Source organism: Botrytis fragariae (assembly GCF_013461495.1).
Source record: "Botrytis fragariae strain BVB16 chromosome Unknown tig00000101, whole genome shotgun sequence".
Classification (NCBI taxonomy): Eukaryota; Fungi; Ascomycota; class Leotiomycetes; order Helotiales; family Sclerotiniaceae; genus Botrytis; species Botrytis fragariae.
Genome location: NW_023500996.1, coordinates 210334 through 224631, shown reverse-complemented (window position 1 = coordinate 224631; position 14298 = coordinate 210334). Strand labels below are relative to the sequence as shown.

Genomic DNA, 14298 nt, shown 5'->3' with positions numbered 1-14298 from the left:
ATCGACCCCCAGTGAGGGTTTGCAAAGTTGCAGCTCTCTTGACTTTCTTGGTGCCCTCAGAATCAGAGCTTTCATATATTTTACCTATTTTGTGTTAACAAGCGTATAAGTATGAATAAAGTATCTATCTTACCAGATTTTGTAGAGCTGGTCGTACCAGATTTTTTAGAGCTTTTCTTTGGTAGGGTGGCTGGTACTAACTCGGCGGAACCAGATCGATGTGAACCTTTTTCAAAGGTGAAACCTAAATCTCCCTGGTGCTTCTTGGGATTGTCAACGGCTTTGCCTTTGCCTTTGCCTTTGACATCCTGAGGGTTGTTGGAAGGCATATTTGTAATTTAATATTTCGATATTTCAGTATTCCAGTATTCGAGTGTTCTGTGTGAGCTTGGTAGAAGAAGATCAATAGAGTGATGGTAATGAGAAAGATGATAGTGAGGTTGATGAGATTGAGACTACAAGCTATGCACTCACCAAGCCATATTTATATTCATTTGAGCCAGACTCGTCGCTCGCATTGTTGGTATATCGTAAGCCATATTGCCGAGTAGACATGGTAGAGGCAGGCCGGTGACACCTCGACCCAAATGCCACAGCAGGATTTTTCGAAGCCACACGAAAAGCGGATTCAATTTGGTGATATCGAGGTTGGAACGATATTACGTTGGGACTCATGAATTCAGGCTGACAGCGAAAAAGCAACCGTGAACAACCTGAAGGGTCAATGGAAGATTGTCGACAGCCAAGTCGGACAGTCAACATGTCGAAGGTTCACAACTGAAATCTTAAACATTCACCAAAGACATCTCAGTACAGCATCTCCGAAAGAATCGGTAAAGAAGCTCAAATTTACGGGCGTATGATACTCTCAACTCAGTATCAATGTACTGAGAATGGACGATTTCCCAACATCTGGCATAACAGAGAAACTGCGGGTGACACCTATAGTCGGCCAACCACGCTGACAGCCATGACCTTCCCGTCCTGTACCGTACATCAATAAATTTCTTAAAATAGGCAAACAAAGATGGTCGGCCGTGGGCTACTCGACCAGGCGCAAAGCCGTAGGAGCTCGTAAACTCCCGGCCTCAATCCAACTTAGGCAGGCACTCGCGAACAAGCTGGTGAAACCCGGCTCCAGAAATATGTTTGGAAGCCAGGCAGTCAATGTAAAGTGCTTTGTTGAATGTAGGCCACACTTGCAAACCCCAAAACAGCATATTGAAATGTGCAAAATATACCATTTGAATGTAAGTTGGGCAAAAGATCCCATTTCTATGAAGTTTCATGTTTGTGGAATTTACCGCACCATTCGAATTGTTGCCGTCTTTCGATTCGAACATCCCATACATTGCTTTACGAAAGAATCTTTCATAAATTGAGCGACCAGGTCCCCACACCCAATTGGTAGGTAGCCTGATTTAAACATACATATCTTCAATATCTTACACTTAATGTGGGTGAGAATCCAGAGGTACAGCCGCCATGGCAGGATTAGCTCCATCGATTTGCCGCGGTACGATCATACAAATCATCATTGCCCTCATCATCCTTAGCTTCCCAAACAGCTGCCTTAATATTGCCCCGCTTTCTCATTGTTGGCTATCTTTCTTGGTATTCCAACCACTAATACCCTTCTTCTAATGACTCAAAGTACTTCGTCTCTTCGATTTCCTCCTCTGCAGTGTCGCCCTCCCCTTCCTCGTCCTAATTCTACTCAAAAATCCATGTCTCCTCTTCCTAACAAAGTGACTCGGACTGAACGTGTTTCTTGGCCCACAGCGTAATTGTGTTGTACTCAAAGCGGGATGTGTTGAGATCTTAGGAAGGAGATCTAGCGGTTCTACTGCCGAAGGAATGACTACAGACGTTGAGGGTTTGAATGCGGAGGGGGATAACGTGGGTCGGAGGGGCGTGATTGAAGTAAATGTTCTGTAAGATTGTTAGTGTAAGAACATGGCTGTATGAATTGACAAATTCTACCTTTTCGCAACGATAGCATTGGATTGTGAAAGCGCCCTTGTTATAGTTGGAGTGGCCCTAAGACCATGAGAGCAGCGTAGACACAGCATTTTGCTACAATTTGTGAATATCTTAACCCAGACCAGAATTCGAGGTTATCCCCATGCACTATCAAAATCAAAAAACTACGCTAGCGGACATTTTCCCGCATCAGTCGCAAAAAATCTCGGGGCTTCATGAAACTTCTTGTTTGTATACTTTGAAAATCGATTACTTTGGCATTTGTCGTACATTTATTTAACCTTTACAACTCCGACCAAATCTAGTTATACTTAAGACTCAATCAACATGTCTACGTCGGCCTTTCCACCCCACAAATCCATTCCTTCGATCCCCGTCAACCAAACAATTGCTCTCAAATACTTGCAAGATTATCTCTCTCTCGCATCCAGCACACCATATCTTCTCCCAAACGCCAAACTCGAGCCTACGGGTCCCACTATCGGGAGTAGCCACTCTAGCGTTACGATTCACAATCTTCAACGTGTTGAAGCTGGACTGCGCGGAGAATGGCTTGCGCCAACATTAGAAATGGAGGAGGAAAATCCAGTCGAGATTGCGCAGGGTTTGGAAGATGCAAGCGGGGGTGACAAGATGGATGTAGATGGGTGGCAGGATAAGGAAGAGTTTGAGAGGGAGCAGAGTATTGAGGAAGGAGATGTTGGAGCTAGGGTTCAAAAAGTAAATAACGCGGGCGTCGATAGTGATCTTGAGGTTGAGCCAAGTGCAAAGGGAGCTCCAAGATCCAATCCACCCAAAGAATTGAGCAGGAAGGAAAAAGAAGCACGAAAAGCCGAAAAGAAGGCAAGACACAAGGCAGAGCTGAAGGCGAAGGAAGCGAAGAAACAATCCGCTGCATAATGAGCACGAAGAACTACAAGTCACGAATTTTTGATGCGTTTTTGGCGAGGTTAACGGAATTCTTCTTATTCAGTCTATACCGTACATCCATTCAGAGGTTTCCTCGTAATTTAGAATGCTGTACATCTACAATTCTCTGCCACTAGCTTGTGCGGTCTTCTCATCCTTTGCAGCTGCTGGTGCAACTGGGCCGCTCGACTTCCATCCCAAAGCACCTAATCGCTCCGACAATATTGGATGAGAGAAATGGTAGCTTGCATACATCCAGTCCGCATCCATAGTACTCAAGTTTTGGATCTGCAGTTTTATCAACGAGCGAGCTAGCTCAGCCTGGTATCCAAGTCCTTGTGCGAAGTCATCTGCTTCAAACTCGTACTTTCTGCTGAGGATATTCATCAACAGCTTGATGACTGTGTCCATAGGGGCAAGTGCATCAGAGAACAAGATGAACCCTATTATGATTGGGAACTCGTTATGGAAACCAAATGATTGGTACAAGGAGTGGTTGTTGATGAAGACGGAAAACAGGGAGAAGATGTAGAAAAAATGGGCCTGTAAATAATCAATGACAATCCCGTAACGACCAACAGAAATCTGCTTACCTGAGAGATTCCAAAGAGCTTTGTAGTGTGTCCCCGGCTCCAGTGACCAAGTTCATGAGCAAGGACGGCTACAATTTCTTGAGTGTCGCTCTTCTCGATCAGAGTATCGTAAATGACGATATGCTTCTTCCATGGTAGACCGAAGAAATAAGCATTACTGTGAGCACTGCGCTTGCTGCCGTCGATAACATGCAATTCGTGAAGAGGAAAGTTCAAGCGTTTGGCCAAAGCCTCGACGCCATCTTTCAATTCTCCAGGTTCGAGGGGCGAGAGCTTGTTGAACAAGGGTAAGATCGTGATCGGGTAGACTGTAATCATGAAAACCTGGAGCCCAGCACCAAACAACCACAAATAGTAGAAGAATTGATGGCCAGTTTTTTGTATGATCGTGAGAAAGCCAGCGAGGATCGGTGGAGTCAATGTAAATGCAAGCATCTGTCCCTTCAACATGTCCGTAACGAAGAGTTTAGGCGTCTGCTTATTGAAACCAAACTTCTCCTCCAACACAAATGTCTGGTAGATTGAAGTTGGGAGAGAAATAAACTGTTGAATTACAATAAAAGTAAGGACGAAAACGATCGAGTGAGAAATCTCGCCGGTAAACCGGGCGGGTGCAAATCGTAGAAGCCATGATCCAGTGAAGTCCCAAAGCTTGGGAAGAATGTCGAAATAGATGAATGCCGTGTTTTGAATTTGTCCATAGAGTCCTGCAACGAAACCGAATTGTGCTTTTGCGCGTCCATATGCCTTTTTGGAAGTCAGCGAGTGGTAGTGGGGAGATGGTAAGGCTGACAATAACATACCTGGCTTTTGTCGAAAACTTCTTGCGAGACTTCATTGGAGAGAACCTTAGGTGGACGTGTTTGCTTTAAGACTTGATATTGACGGAGAGAGAGAAAACCTTCGAATAGGTATTGTGCGAGAGAGAACCCAACGATGAGCTTCTTCCATGGGAATAGTGGCCTATCGAGGGAACGCGCAAGGCGCTGGAATGACATAGTTAGTATTTATTATCCAGATACTTTCAACCGAGATACAATTGGGAGAGTTAGGTATACCTGAAGGAAATCCATGTTTAAACCAATATTGAATTGAATAGAATAGGTGTTCAATATTGAAATGGACTGTAGGTTGATACCTCTAAATGGAAATAAAAGAGTGGTCTTGTTGTTAACAAGTTGGAATTGAAGGATTACTAGGTGCTAAGGTAGCATAAGTCTTACCTTATCTTCAGAAGGTAATCCATCCACCAACGCCTTCTAAGGCTCCCATCTCACACCTGATCTGCTGTTTGTTTTGACAACGTTTCACTTGAAACAGCCTACTGTCAACCAACATCTTACCAAGTCTTTATCAATACCTTCAATACCTTCAATTCACTCAATGAATTTCTCAAATATCAGAAGTCTGATTGATCATGGTTATGTGATGCTTTGAAATATTCCAGAAATTTTCGCCGTTGTACAGCCTTTCTTCAGCACCTTCATTGATTCGCGAATATACTCCACTAGCAATCAATCTATTCATTCAAACACCCGCATGGAGAGTTCCAATACAATTGAAGGCTACATTTTCATTACATCGATCAAATACTCTTCAAGTCATGAGCTCATTCTTTCCCGCCAATACCCGAACGAGAAGTTCTCGAGCATATTCATGAGAGCCTCTGGATGAAGTACACAGCGTGCCATGCAAAGAACAAGAGTAAGGGACCGATACATTCTCTTCTGTGCTCAATAGCCATACTTTAGGTCGGAAAATAATTGACCGCGAAGCACCGATGTCAGTTACAATCATGAGCCTGTGCTTCAAGTCGGCGGCAAAGGAGAAAATTTAGAAGCCGATGGATGGCAGCCACCCAAGTGTGTATTTGCGAGTCACGGCTTTTCCATTGGTCAATCTTCACGGACATGCAGAAAACTATGTAATTGTACTACATTGTATGCATAATATCTAATCATTCATGATGTATTGGACGTTACATCGCCGTAGGATAGCAGTCGGGTTATCTGAAGCTTTTGACAATTCCGTGGAAAGCATAGGGAGAGAAACATATAAAAGGGCAGCGGGTCACTCAGATATGTGGATTCAGAGATCACCATAATCTTCCATAAGAACATCAAAAGCATAATACACATACTTTTCAGAAGTCAAGAAAATTTCACTTCGACTCAGAAACTACTCTACTTAGCCAGTCAATCAGAGCCAATCGAAAATCATCATGCCTCACGCAATTGAAACAAAAGCCAATGAAGAGCCACCCTACTCTGAGATGACGTTGAGAGAATCCCTCATCGCACGGCACTCAAGCCGTGCTTTTCTTCCAACTCCAGTCCCAAAATCCATCATACAATCCACTCTCGATCTCGCTCGCTTCGCCCCCTCAAATTCAAATATCCAACCCCATCTCGTTTTCCTTCTCACTGGCAAATCGCTGGAGAATCTCAGATCTAAATTATTCAGTGCCGCGTCAGAATCCACTCCCAATATTCCCCCTCTCCCTGCCGCATACACCCACTACCGGTCCGAAGTTGGTCGTCAACTCTATGGCGAAGGAATGGGTATTCCACGGTCCGATTTGAAAGCTCGCAATGCAGCCGTCCTCCGCAACTATCAATTCTTCGATGCACCAGTAGGGGCGATAGTATGTATCGATAAAAACTTGACCAATGCAGATAGAGTCAGTGTTGGTATGTGGTTACAGAGTTGGTTATTGGCGCTTACGGAGAGAGGAGTGGGCTCTTGTGTGCAGGTTTGCCAGACAGGATATCCAGATTTGGTGAGAAGGGAATGCGGGATTACTGATGATCTAGAGATTTTGGTAGCGGTATCGATCGGATACGAAGACCCGGATTTCAGGGCCAACGCGCTTAGGCCAGCAAGGGATGAATCTAAGAAACACGTTACCTTTATGGAATAGAATCTCAGAGGAATCAGTCTTGGATCATGTTTAGGGTTGATGGAGTTTTGATCTGAGTATTGTCCCGAAAGCATCGACTTTTTGCACGAGTATAGATTTTAAAATAGACTACAGTAATAATTATATCGTTTGTAAAAACCCCCAGATTCCTGTAGTTATCGGGTACTGAGGCAATGACCACATGCTCAGGTTATCACGAGTAACCCTGACACGTCTTCTCCATCTTTGACAGAACTCAGACGGCAGAAACACCCTTTGATATACCCTATCTTTTAAACTCACTATCCAAACTTCGACAGAAGCTTGTCTAGCTACCTAGGTAGTCCTTTTTATGTTCCCCTCAATCAAGTCTACCCCCAATTTATCGCGAATCCATTCAAAATTTACCATTCACCTTTATATCAACTTCGGCATCAACACATGATACCCCCTAGAGTGATCATTCTCTTCTCAAAATCGCTCGGACTTTCAGCCACTACCCTCCCAATAATCACAACAACTATTCTTTACATTTACAAAAATTCAAGTCTTCCCATCTGAAAATCTTGGTCTACGATCACGTATGAATGGGCCTATTCACAAGAATCAACTACATTTTAAAACCAGATCGATATCTTTATAAGATGGCATCAAGCAGCAATAACTTCATGGAAAACGTATATAGATCGAACCCCCAAAATCCAGAATGATTTCATCATTTACTAATCCTGCATCTATAGCGCCCGGGATCATCTTCGAAGCAAACTCGCTCCAAAGATCCAATGGCACTCCCCCCCTTCGACGCTATCCCTAATCGCATAACTCCCAGCGCACTCCTCGCCATGCCATTCATCTCCATCCTAATCGGTGTCTCCTCCCGTCACCCTACAAAACCCATCTACGCTATCTATTCCCCCAACATCGCCTCTCTCCAATACGTACACGGGGACGGTACTCTCGTCGAACCCCTCTACATCTGCCCGCTCCTCACCTTCAATAACGGTGATAAACTCTGTTCTCGTCAACGTCTTAACATAATCGAATGCATGAATCGCTCTGCACGCTATTACCAAATGATCCACTCCCCCTCCTGGAACGAAGACGGACCCGACGAGAGAGCCTTCCGCAGTGCTCTCAACAACGAGAAAACCGTCAAAGAAGCCCTAACATACATCTCCGATCTTCGTTTCGGACCCGACAGCATAGCAGCTCTGAGAACACTTCCTCTCGACCGTCATCTCGTTTCTAATCTTCCGGATCCAAGCTCTCCCTGCGTGTCTCTCACCGCACCTCCAACTTGGGACTTTGGTGTTCACCATGCCGATTTTACTGATCCTTATCTCGATCCGGCTCATGAAACTAAATTGCTAGACTGTTTCCAGACTTTTGTCCAACGCTTTCGAAATCATGTTTCTTATCCGATTTTCAAAAAGGCGGCATATGTTCTCGCGGGCATGGAACAAGTCGGTGCGATTTGCTGGCAAAGCGGACGGGAAGCGGTCAAAACACAAGGAGGATGGACTGTGGATGATTTTCTGGCAAGGTTTGCGAAGTATGAACAATTTACCCGGGAGTGGAAGTTTTTGTATGCGCCGAATCCGGTGACGTGGTTGGAAGCAGAGCTGGCGGATGAGGCGAGGAGAGAGAGAATGGGTGGAAGGAGAAGAAAAGCTCCGTGGATGGGATTGGTGGAGGGAGTTGAGATGGTGGAAGTTGTGAGTTGGCAAGCGCTGGGTGAGTTTTATTGGGATGATGGAGAAGAGGGTAGGGGATATCCGAGAGTACTTCCTCGTGAGGATGATGAGTTTGAGGATGGTGGTGATCCTGAAATTGTGATAAAGAACGAGGATTCAGGAGAGAATGAGGCGCGAAGTGGGAATTCGCATGAGCAGAAGTATTTTGGTGAGTCGACCAAGAAAGGACATGGAAAGAACGGAAAGAGAAGTCGGGAGGTATACGACGAGAGTCCGGCGATGAAAAGAGCAAAGTCGGCTGCGCTGAATATGATTTCAGGTTCTTGATTATTATTTTGATTCTTGCAGAATAGTTGATCGTTGATTTGGTACATTTTAGACCACTGATCATGAGAGAAGCAGACGTAGATTCGACGACGCTTTTACACTACCATTTGAGATCGAGGTGTCAAGATACTCAATGGTTTAATTTCCCAGTGACCATAATGAATTATTATCATTAATGATACTGTGCTAGTGGTATACAGATGTCCTCTTCAAGATCACCTACCTCTCCCTACTTAGGCACTTTAAGCAGTTCATTAACCTGTACATGGGTGTTCAAGATTGATATCATCCATTGGGGTCTTGATTTGTCCAATCCTTGGCGTATACATGCTCCAGATATAATTGCTTGTTATCACACAGCATCTCTATAAAAATCCTTCAAGCTGCAATTCACACGTTTTTATATTACCACAATCTCATCTAATTTCCCCATATGCCTCTCTTCAAATTGCGACTGTAGAATTATGTTCGCCGGATATCATAGACCCAACAATAGTGACCCCCTCCATGCCATTTCACTCAGCACGTAGTTGCTCTTGTTATAATGATACACTGGATACTCAACAAATGTACGATACACGACTAGAAGGCCCACGAGTGGCATACACGACTAAGAACTTGCTATTGTAATCAAAGTAGTGGAAGGCCAATGATGTATGAGAACATGATCAAGGGAAGGGAGGCACAAGAAGCAAGTAGTCGTGATTCAATTTCGACATGAATGTATGAAGATATTTCGTGGTCACCGACTGTGATCATTGTTGAGATGAAGAGGAATGAAAGCGATGAAAGAATTTTCAATTGGAAAGGAGGGGCTTATAGTCGCGCTATTGAGCGTTCCTTTCTTTACAAGAGAGGATATCAATTGGAAGGACTGCAGTAATTATTGTTCGCTCCCTCGGTATAAGACAAAAATTCCTATGCTTTTCTAACTCTCTAACTCTCTTGCTCTCTTTTCGCCTTTTATTTCATAGTCAATAGAAAGTAAAAGAAGCGCAGCGATTTCCCAAAAGAAAACCCATGTCGAATAAAAAAGATGCATCGGATTGAGCGTTTGAAAATAATAATCGCATATTCAACTCGAAAAGCAGATTTCTTCCTTGTTATAAAAAAGCAAAAAATTCTGTGCATTGGTGGGGGATACAAGTTCTCAATTAACACCGCAGCACAGAATGCCCAGAAATAATTTTGGGGACAGGACGAGAGAGGAGAGGAGACGAGAACACAACAAACATCATTCATGAGATTCACTTGAACACTCAAATGCCTACTGCAACCCATATCTCGAGTTTCAACTACCACTTTATTTATAGTCCTATCTGTACCTAGTTAATCCACCATTCTTCTCAAATTCCCAATAAACAAATACTAATCTCAACTCACACCAGTTCTTTCGAGCGAGTTCCAAATTCCAAAGTCCAACAATTGGTGATGTTTGATATGTTCTCTCTAGGATTACCAGCACACCCCTAACCCCCGTCATCTGACAGGCTCCACCGGTACAATCACAGCGTTACTTTTGAGAGAAGGAAAAAGAAAAACACAATGCATCACTACGAGCACTACGAGGATGGAAAAGCAGTCAGCATTTAGAGGGAGGGAAACTCGCAAGATTATCTACTTGAGGAAGGCATCCGGTTCTGTGTATTATGCTGCGTGTGCCTGCAGATGCAGATGTCAGTGCAGATGGACATGCCAATGCAGGTGGACATGCAGATGTAGATATGAAATAAAAATTGATAGCGATCTAACTGCCAGATTTCTTTCCCGCCCTCCCCCCCCACGAATTTACCGCGAAGGAATTGTCAGAGTTGGTCCAGACGTTCGGAAATTTCAAAGACCCCAGTGGTTCATCAGGATTTGCTTTGCCGTAAGCCTGCAATACGCGGGGTTAATGCGCAGGCATTTTCATGGCGATACTCGAGGATGTGATAACTATCACATAGATGGATCCAAACCCTGGTTGTAAGATGATCTTGCGTGTTCCATTCTATTCTCATGTCACCGTTAAATGTAAATTTCAGCCGTAGTGGATGATGCACTTTTTAGTTCACACAGTCACAACTTCACACATTTGTCGGGACGTTAATCCCTAATTAAAAATTCTCGATATTCATCATTAATGATAGATCGGATTGATCATCACGCAGCTATGCAGAGCTACGCATTAGAACTATGTTCTACTGGACGTTAGAAGTTTGATATCCAATCATCGTTGTATTGTTCCTTTGATATGTCGTAAATTATCCTATTCAAATCGCCACCACAACCAATTAAAATCACAGCAGACCTCCCGAGATACACTGTTCCAGCCCATTTCTTCGCGATACGGCAATACTTGAATAAAAAAGAAGCCATGGCGACGGTGGCTTTTCTCGGCTCACAAGGTAACATCCAGCTTTGCAAGGTTTTTGGAGAAACACAACAATGTTTTACTTTTTCAAACGGATTACACGGATTACACGGGTTGCGACAGCTTGGATATGTACCGACACTCCCGATACTATAGGCATGTACCGTAACACCAAGACAATCTTGGCCGTGGTACTGGAGCCATGGATATCTCCTTTTCAATGCAAATTTGGGGTTGTTTTGATTTTGGTAAATCAATGAGTAGTTCCATATTGGATTACTGTGTGAGACTTCCTTGCCGAAGAGTAAAAGTGATAAATGCGAAGAGACTCGCCATCCAAGAGCTTTACGAGACATTTCAAAGATCTTGGACTCATAATGATCCAGCGAGTCGCAGCGTGGGACATCATGTAAGGGACGGGCAGCGACTTGGTATAGCACTAACCATACTTCTATCCCCTTCGTAAAGAAATACGCAAATGTACAAGAAAAATACAGATCAAGGTGACAAAGACAGTAACATGAGTATGAAGTAGTCTAGCTACAAGGAAAAAAACATCAAGCCTTCGGAAAACTTTCGGAAAACTTTTGCTGATAGTCTCTGTAGCTCGTCGCTCGGCGAGCTGGTAAGCTGGTGATAGCGGCCCCTAACTACCTGGGTAAATCTCGTCCATTACTAACAGTATACATACTTGAAGTTGATTACAAATACCATAGTAGACGTATGCTCGGAGTTTCGGTCTCCGAGATTTGTCAATAGGGCTCGCGGAGTTATTTTGACTAGTTTCTTTTTGCCGATGCACTCCAGCGAGAAGATACTTGGCCGGCAATTTGAGGTGTATGGTGTCAACGAGAGGAAGCTCTTAGCGAAACACGATGATCTAAAACACCATGTGGATTACAAACTCTGAAGGCAAGAGCTCCGCACATACCGGAGATCCATAGAGAAAATAACAAGAATTAGAGATAGCTATCGATGCGAAATTGCCGTAAACATATCTATCTCCTACACAGGAAACATCTCCGGGAAAAGGCACTCGAGCACTCACTCGAATGACCTCGTGGCCCATACAGTCTGTGTGTTTAAGGGTCCACTGTGGAAATCTCTGCCAAAAATCGCAAATCGGCCGAAAACAAACTGTCTACGGATTTCTCACATAGTTCCCGCAACGCAGTGACGGCTATGGATCCAGTAGATCCGACCCTTTAATTTGATACCTGTACAGACCTTGAATTCGAGACTTGATTTAAGGTATTCTCGTCACGGTCCAGCTTGTACCTCGGGCTTCGCGGCGCGCACAGAAGAAAATGGATACCCCGATGGTGAAAAAATGATGTGAACAACGAATGACAAAACTTGAAGTGCAAACATTGTATTGCGAGTGATATCCGTACCGGGGTAGGTATCGAAGCAAGTATCAGGTCCTGGTATATTTCTCCTCACTTCGCACAATGCCTCGGGAAGATGTGGCATTCAGTGGCTGGCTGTCGCATAAGATAGATGGCTCCCTGTACGAAGTCACTGATTCAATTGTTGAATGGCTATCTCCCAATTGGAAAGACAGAAGGAAGTGAGCCGCCTAGTTCCGCTATTATAGACTCGTATCATAGAAGGATATGGACTAGTTTGTTCGATGGGCTTGCTTCATGGCATCGATTGACAGAAAACAGAAGTTTCGTCAACAGAAAAGATTTTCGATGATGTCGATAAACTCTCGCTACTTACCTGTTTGTTCACACAATGATGTCGTTTTGGCCAGTGTAGATTTGAGTTTCAAGCTTTCGCCAATAGTGCATGATTCTAGAAGTTACTGACTGTAGCTACTGTACGTACAGTACGGAGTGCATGCATATCTGTAGCTTGGAATTTGGGAAGCTATATGCCAGTGGGATATAATGTCCATCACTTAGAGCCTGCATATTTTGGGATCGCTCTAACCCAGTGACTAGAATGCGGCACGAATCGTAAAATTAAGAGTAAAGTTACAATCCGAGATCTTCCAGACAGTGCGTATACGGACTAGAGGAGAAAGGTCAGCTACTACGGTTGAGAGAAAAAACTCACCTAGCAAGGAATTGGTAAGGTATAGATGAGCCTAGAAAAATCATGGTTTCTTAGGGATTAGGTGTTGATCAGCGACAGGGATCAATGTAATGATCTTCTAGGGTTTACCGGGTAATGCCACACTAATGGAAACCTAGTATCAGTGGTGGATCGTGATATCGGAGTGGGTACAAATATGAGTGAATAGCTAAACGTGATTGTTCAAACTTTGGTAGTCATCACCATCGTCATTGGTAATGGGTAGCGAGAAGCTTGAAGTGTCACACTGAAGTTAGACAAGAGTAAGATGAGGATTGGCGGACTTCATGATCGTGAGAAGAGATTTGGAACGGCAACCAGGAACGACCTCGTGTAGCGTTGAATTGAATGTGGCAATCTTTCCATCTAGTTGATTCCAGTGCCGGATTGGTGATAGCCTGCAGTGTAGAAGCTGCTATAGAAAGAAGGCTGAAGGCAAACGGGGCGATTTTCATCCGGGAAAGCCTCGGGCCACGAGAATAATTGGCAATCAATGATCTAATGTCAGGTGTGTACTAATCATGTCTGTGTACAGATTGCGGAGTCCCAATCGTAGAATTTAAGGAAAGTTTAATTTCTTTTTACGGTTTTGGTAACCTTACCTGGGGGGTTTCCCCTTGGCATTTCGGAATGTTTTACTTTATGCAGTATCGTTGTAAACCGGGAATAGTCGTTGGGTGGAAGCGGATTCGTACACCCGAGGATTTATACAAGCTATTAGCACTAATGACTCGACGATTTGCGTGGAAATTGTATGATAAAACATAGGGCGTTGGTGAGTGTAATGTGGCTGTCACTAATACACACAAGGTAACTCAGGTAAGAAGGTGGAGGGGAAATTAGGCCTTGACGTTCGAGTCATTGACAGGACGGAATAAAGTCTTTTTCAGCCTGCTCTAAATCCAATGCATGTCTAGTGAGGCACAAGACTAGCTTCAGGACATCTGTCCGAACCCTCCCGAGGAAAGCTTACCAGTATACGCGGGAAGCTTAAGAGCCAATGCTGTGTTGGTAACTTGACAGAGGTGCCGGAGTACAAACACAGAGCAGGTTAGCTTGCAAACAACTGAGAAATTGTCACAATGGAACCAATCAAATTCTTACAATCGGACCTTGAAGCGAAGAAACTCTGCAGAGACTTTCAGAGCCCAAAATTGAACATGGATAGCTGGTAGGAGAGAGCATCGCATGAAATGCGCTTCCAGGTATCATGGTGGCGGAAGTTGGCCCTGGCTGGATCGCGGGGTGAGGATCATTGTTCAGGATTGATATTAACTTTTCTACGAACGTTCCCAGCTACTCGGGACAGGCCATGTAGCTACTGTGGGGTTCGCATCTGAATAAGCAAATAAGCAGGATGTATTATAGGAAAACTTTGAATGTTATTGGAGTTTGGTGATTCATAGGGAATATGGACTCCATGTTTCAAGGTATATTTCACTGTCCAACAATCTAACG

General features: G+C 44.0%; 8 protein-coding genes across 8 annotated transcripts; 3 read left to right on the top strand and 5 right to left on the bottom strand.

Annotated features, from left to right (window-relative positions):
- Nucleotides 1–1164: 1164 nt before the first annotated feature.
- Nucleotides 1165–1596, bottom strand: Bfra_008696 (uncharacterized protein; the record flags this gene model as incomplete). Its single annotated transcript, XM_037339054.1, has 3 exons — nucleotides 1165–1275; nucleotides 1305–1416; nucleotides 1529–1596. 3 exons carry the CDS (start codon nucleotides 1594–1596, stop codon nucleotides 1165–1167), a joined length of 291 nt encoding a protein of 96 aa, XP_037190620.1.
- Nucleotides 1597–1640: 44 nt separating this feature from the next.
- Bfra_008695 (putative ribosomal protein l34 protein) lies at nucleotides 1641–2072 on the bottom strand (the record flags this gene model as incomplete). The annotated part of the gene is made up of 2 exons (XM_037339053.1): nucleotides 1641–1932; nucleotides 1984–2072. The coding sequence occupies 2 exons, from the start codon at nucleotides 2070–2072 to the stop codon at nucleotides 1641–1643; spliced, it is 381 nt and encodes a 126-aa protein (XP_037190619.1).
- Nucleotides 2073–2310: 238 nt separating this feature from the next.
- On the top strand, nucleotides 2311–2883 carry Bfra_008694 (uncharacterized protein; the record flags this gene model as incomplete). Its single annotated transcript, XM_037339052.1, has 1 exon — nucleotides 2311–2883. One exon carries the CDS (start codon nucleotides 2311–2313, stop codon nucleotides 2881–2883), a length of 573 nt encoding a protein of 190 aa, XP_037190618.1.
- Nucleotides 2884–3009: 126 nt separating this feature from the next.
- On the bottom strand, nucleotides 3010–4558 carry Bfra_008693 (putative caax prenyl protease 1 protein; the record flags this gene model as incomplete). Its single annotated transcript, XM_037339051.1, has 4 exons — nucleotides 3010–3435; nucleotides 3486–4232; nucleotides 4289–4471; nucleotides 4544–4558. 4 exons carry the CDS (start codon nucleotides 4556–4558, stop codon nucleotides 3010–3012), a joined length of 1371 nt encoding a protein of 456 aa, XP_037190617.1.
- Nucleotides 4559–5706: 1148 nt separating this feature from the next.
- Nucleotides 5707–6405, top strand: Bfra_008692 (putative nitroreductase protein; the record flags this gene model as incomplete). Its single annotated transcript, XM_037339050.1, has 1 exon — nucleotides 5707–6405. One exon carries the CDS (start codon nucleotides 5707–5709, stop codon nucleotides 6403–6405), a length of 699 nt encoding a protein of 232 aa, XP_037190616.1.
- A 623-nt stretch (nucleotides 6406–7028) lies between these two features.
- Bfra_008691 (uncharacterized protein) lies at nucleotides 7029–8405 on the top strand (the record flags this gene model as incomplete). Its single annotated transcript, XM_037339049.1, has 2 exons — nucleotides 7029–7061; nucleotides 7125–8405. The coding sequence occupies 2 exons, from the start codon at nucleotides 7029–7031 to the stop codon at nucleotides 8403–8405; spliced, it is 1314 nt and encodes a 437-aa protein (XP_037190615.1).
- A 2190-nt stretch (nucleotides 8406–10595) lies between these two features.
- On the bottom strand, nucleotides 10596–11114 carry Bfra_008690 (uncharacterized protein; the record flags this gene model as incomplete). The annotated part of the gene is made up of 2 exons (XM_037339048.1): nucleotides 10596–10803; nucleotides 10870–11114. The coding sequence occupies 2 exons, from the start codon at nucleotides 11112–11114 to the stop codon at nucleotides 10596–10598; spliced, it is 453 nt and encodes a 150-aa protein (XP_037190614.1).
- A 904-nt stretch (nucleotides 11115–12018) lies between these two features.
- Bfra_008689 (uncharacterized protein) lies at nucleotides 12019–12609 on the bottom strand (the record flags this gene model as incomplete). Its single annotated transcript, XM_037339047.1, is given in 4 exon segments — nucleotides 12019–12182; nucleotides 12202–12279; nucleotides 12484–12558; nucleotides 12570–12609. The coding sequence occupies 4 exon segments, from the start codon at nucleotides 12607–12609 to the stop codon at nucleotides 12019–12021; spliced, it is 357 nt and encodes a 118-aa protein (XP_037190613.1).
- Nucleotides 12610–14298: the final 1689 nt, after the last annotated feature.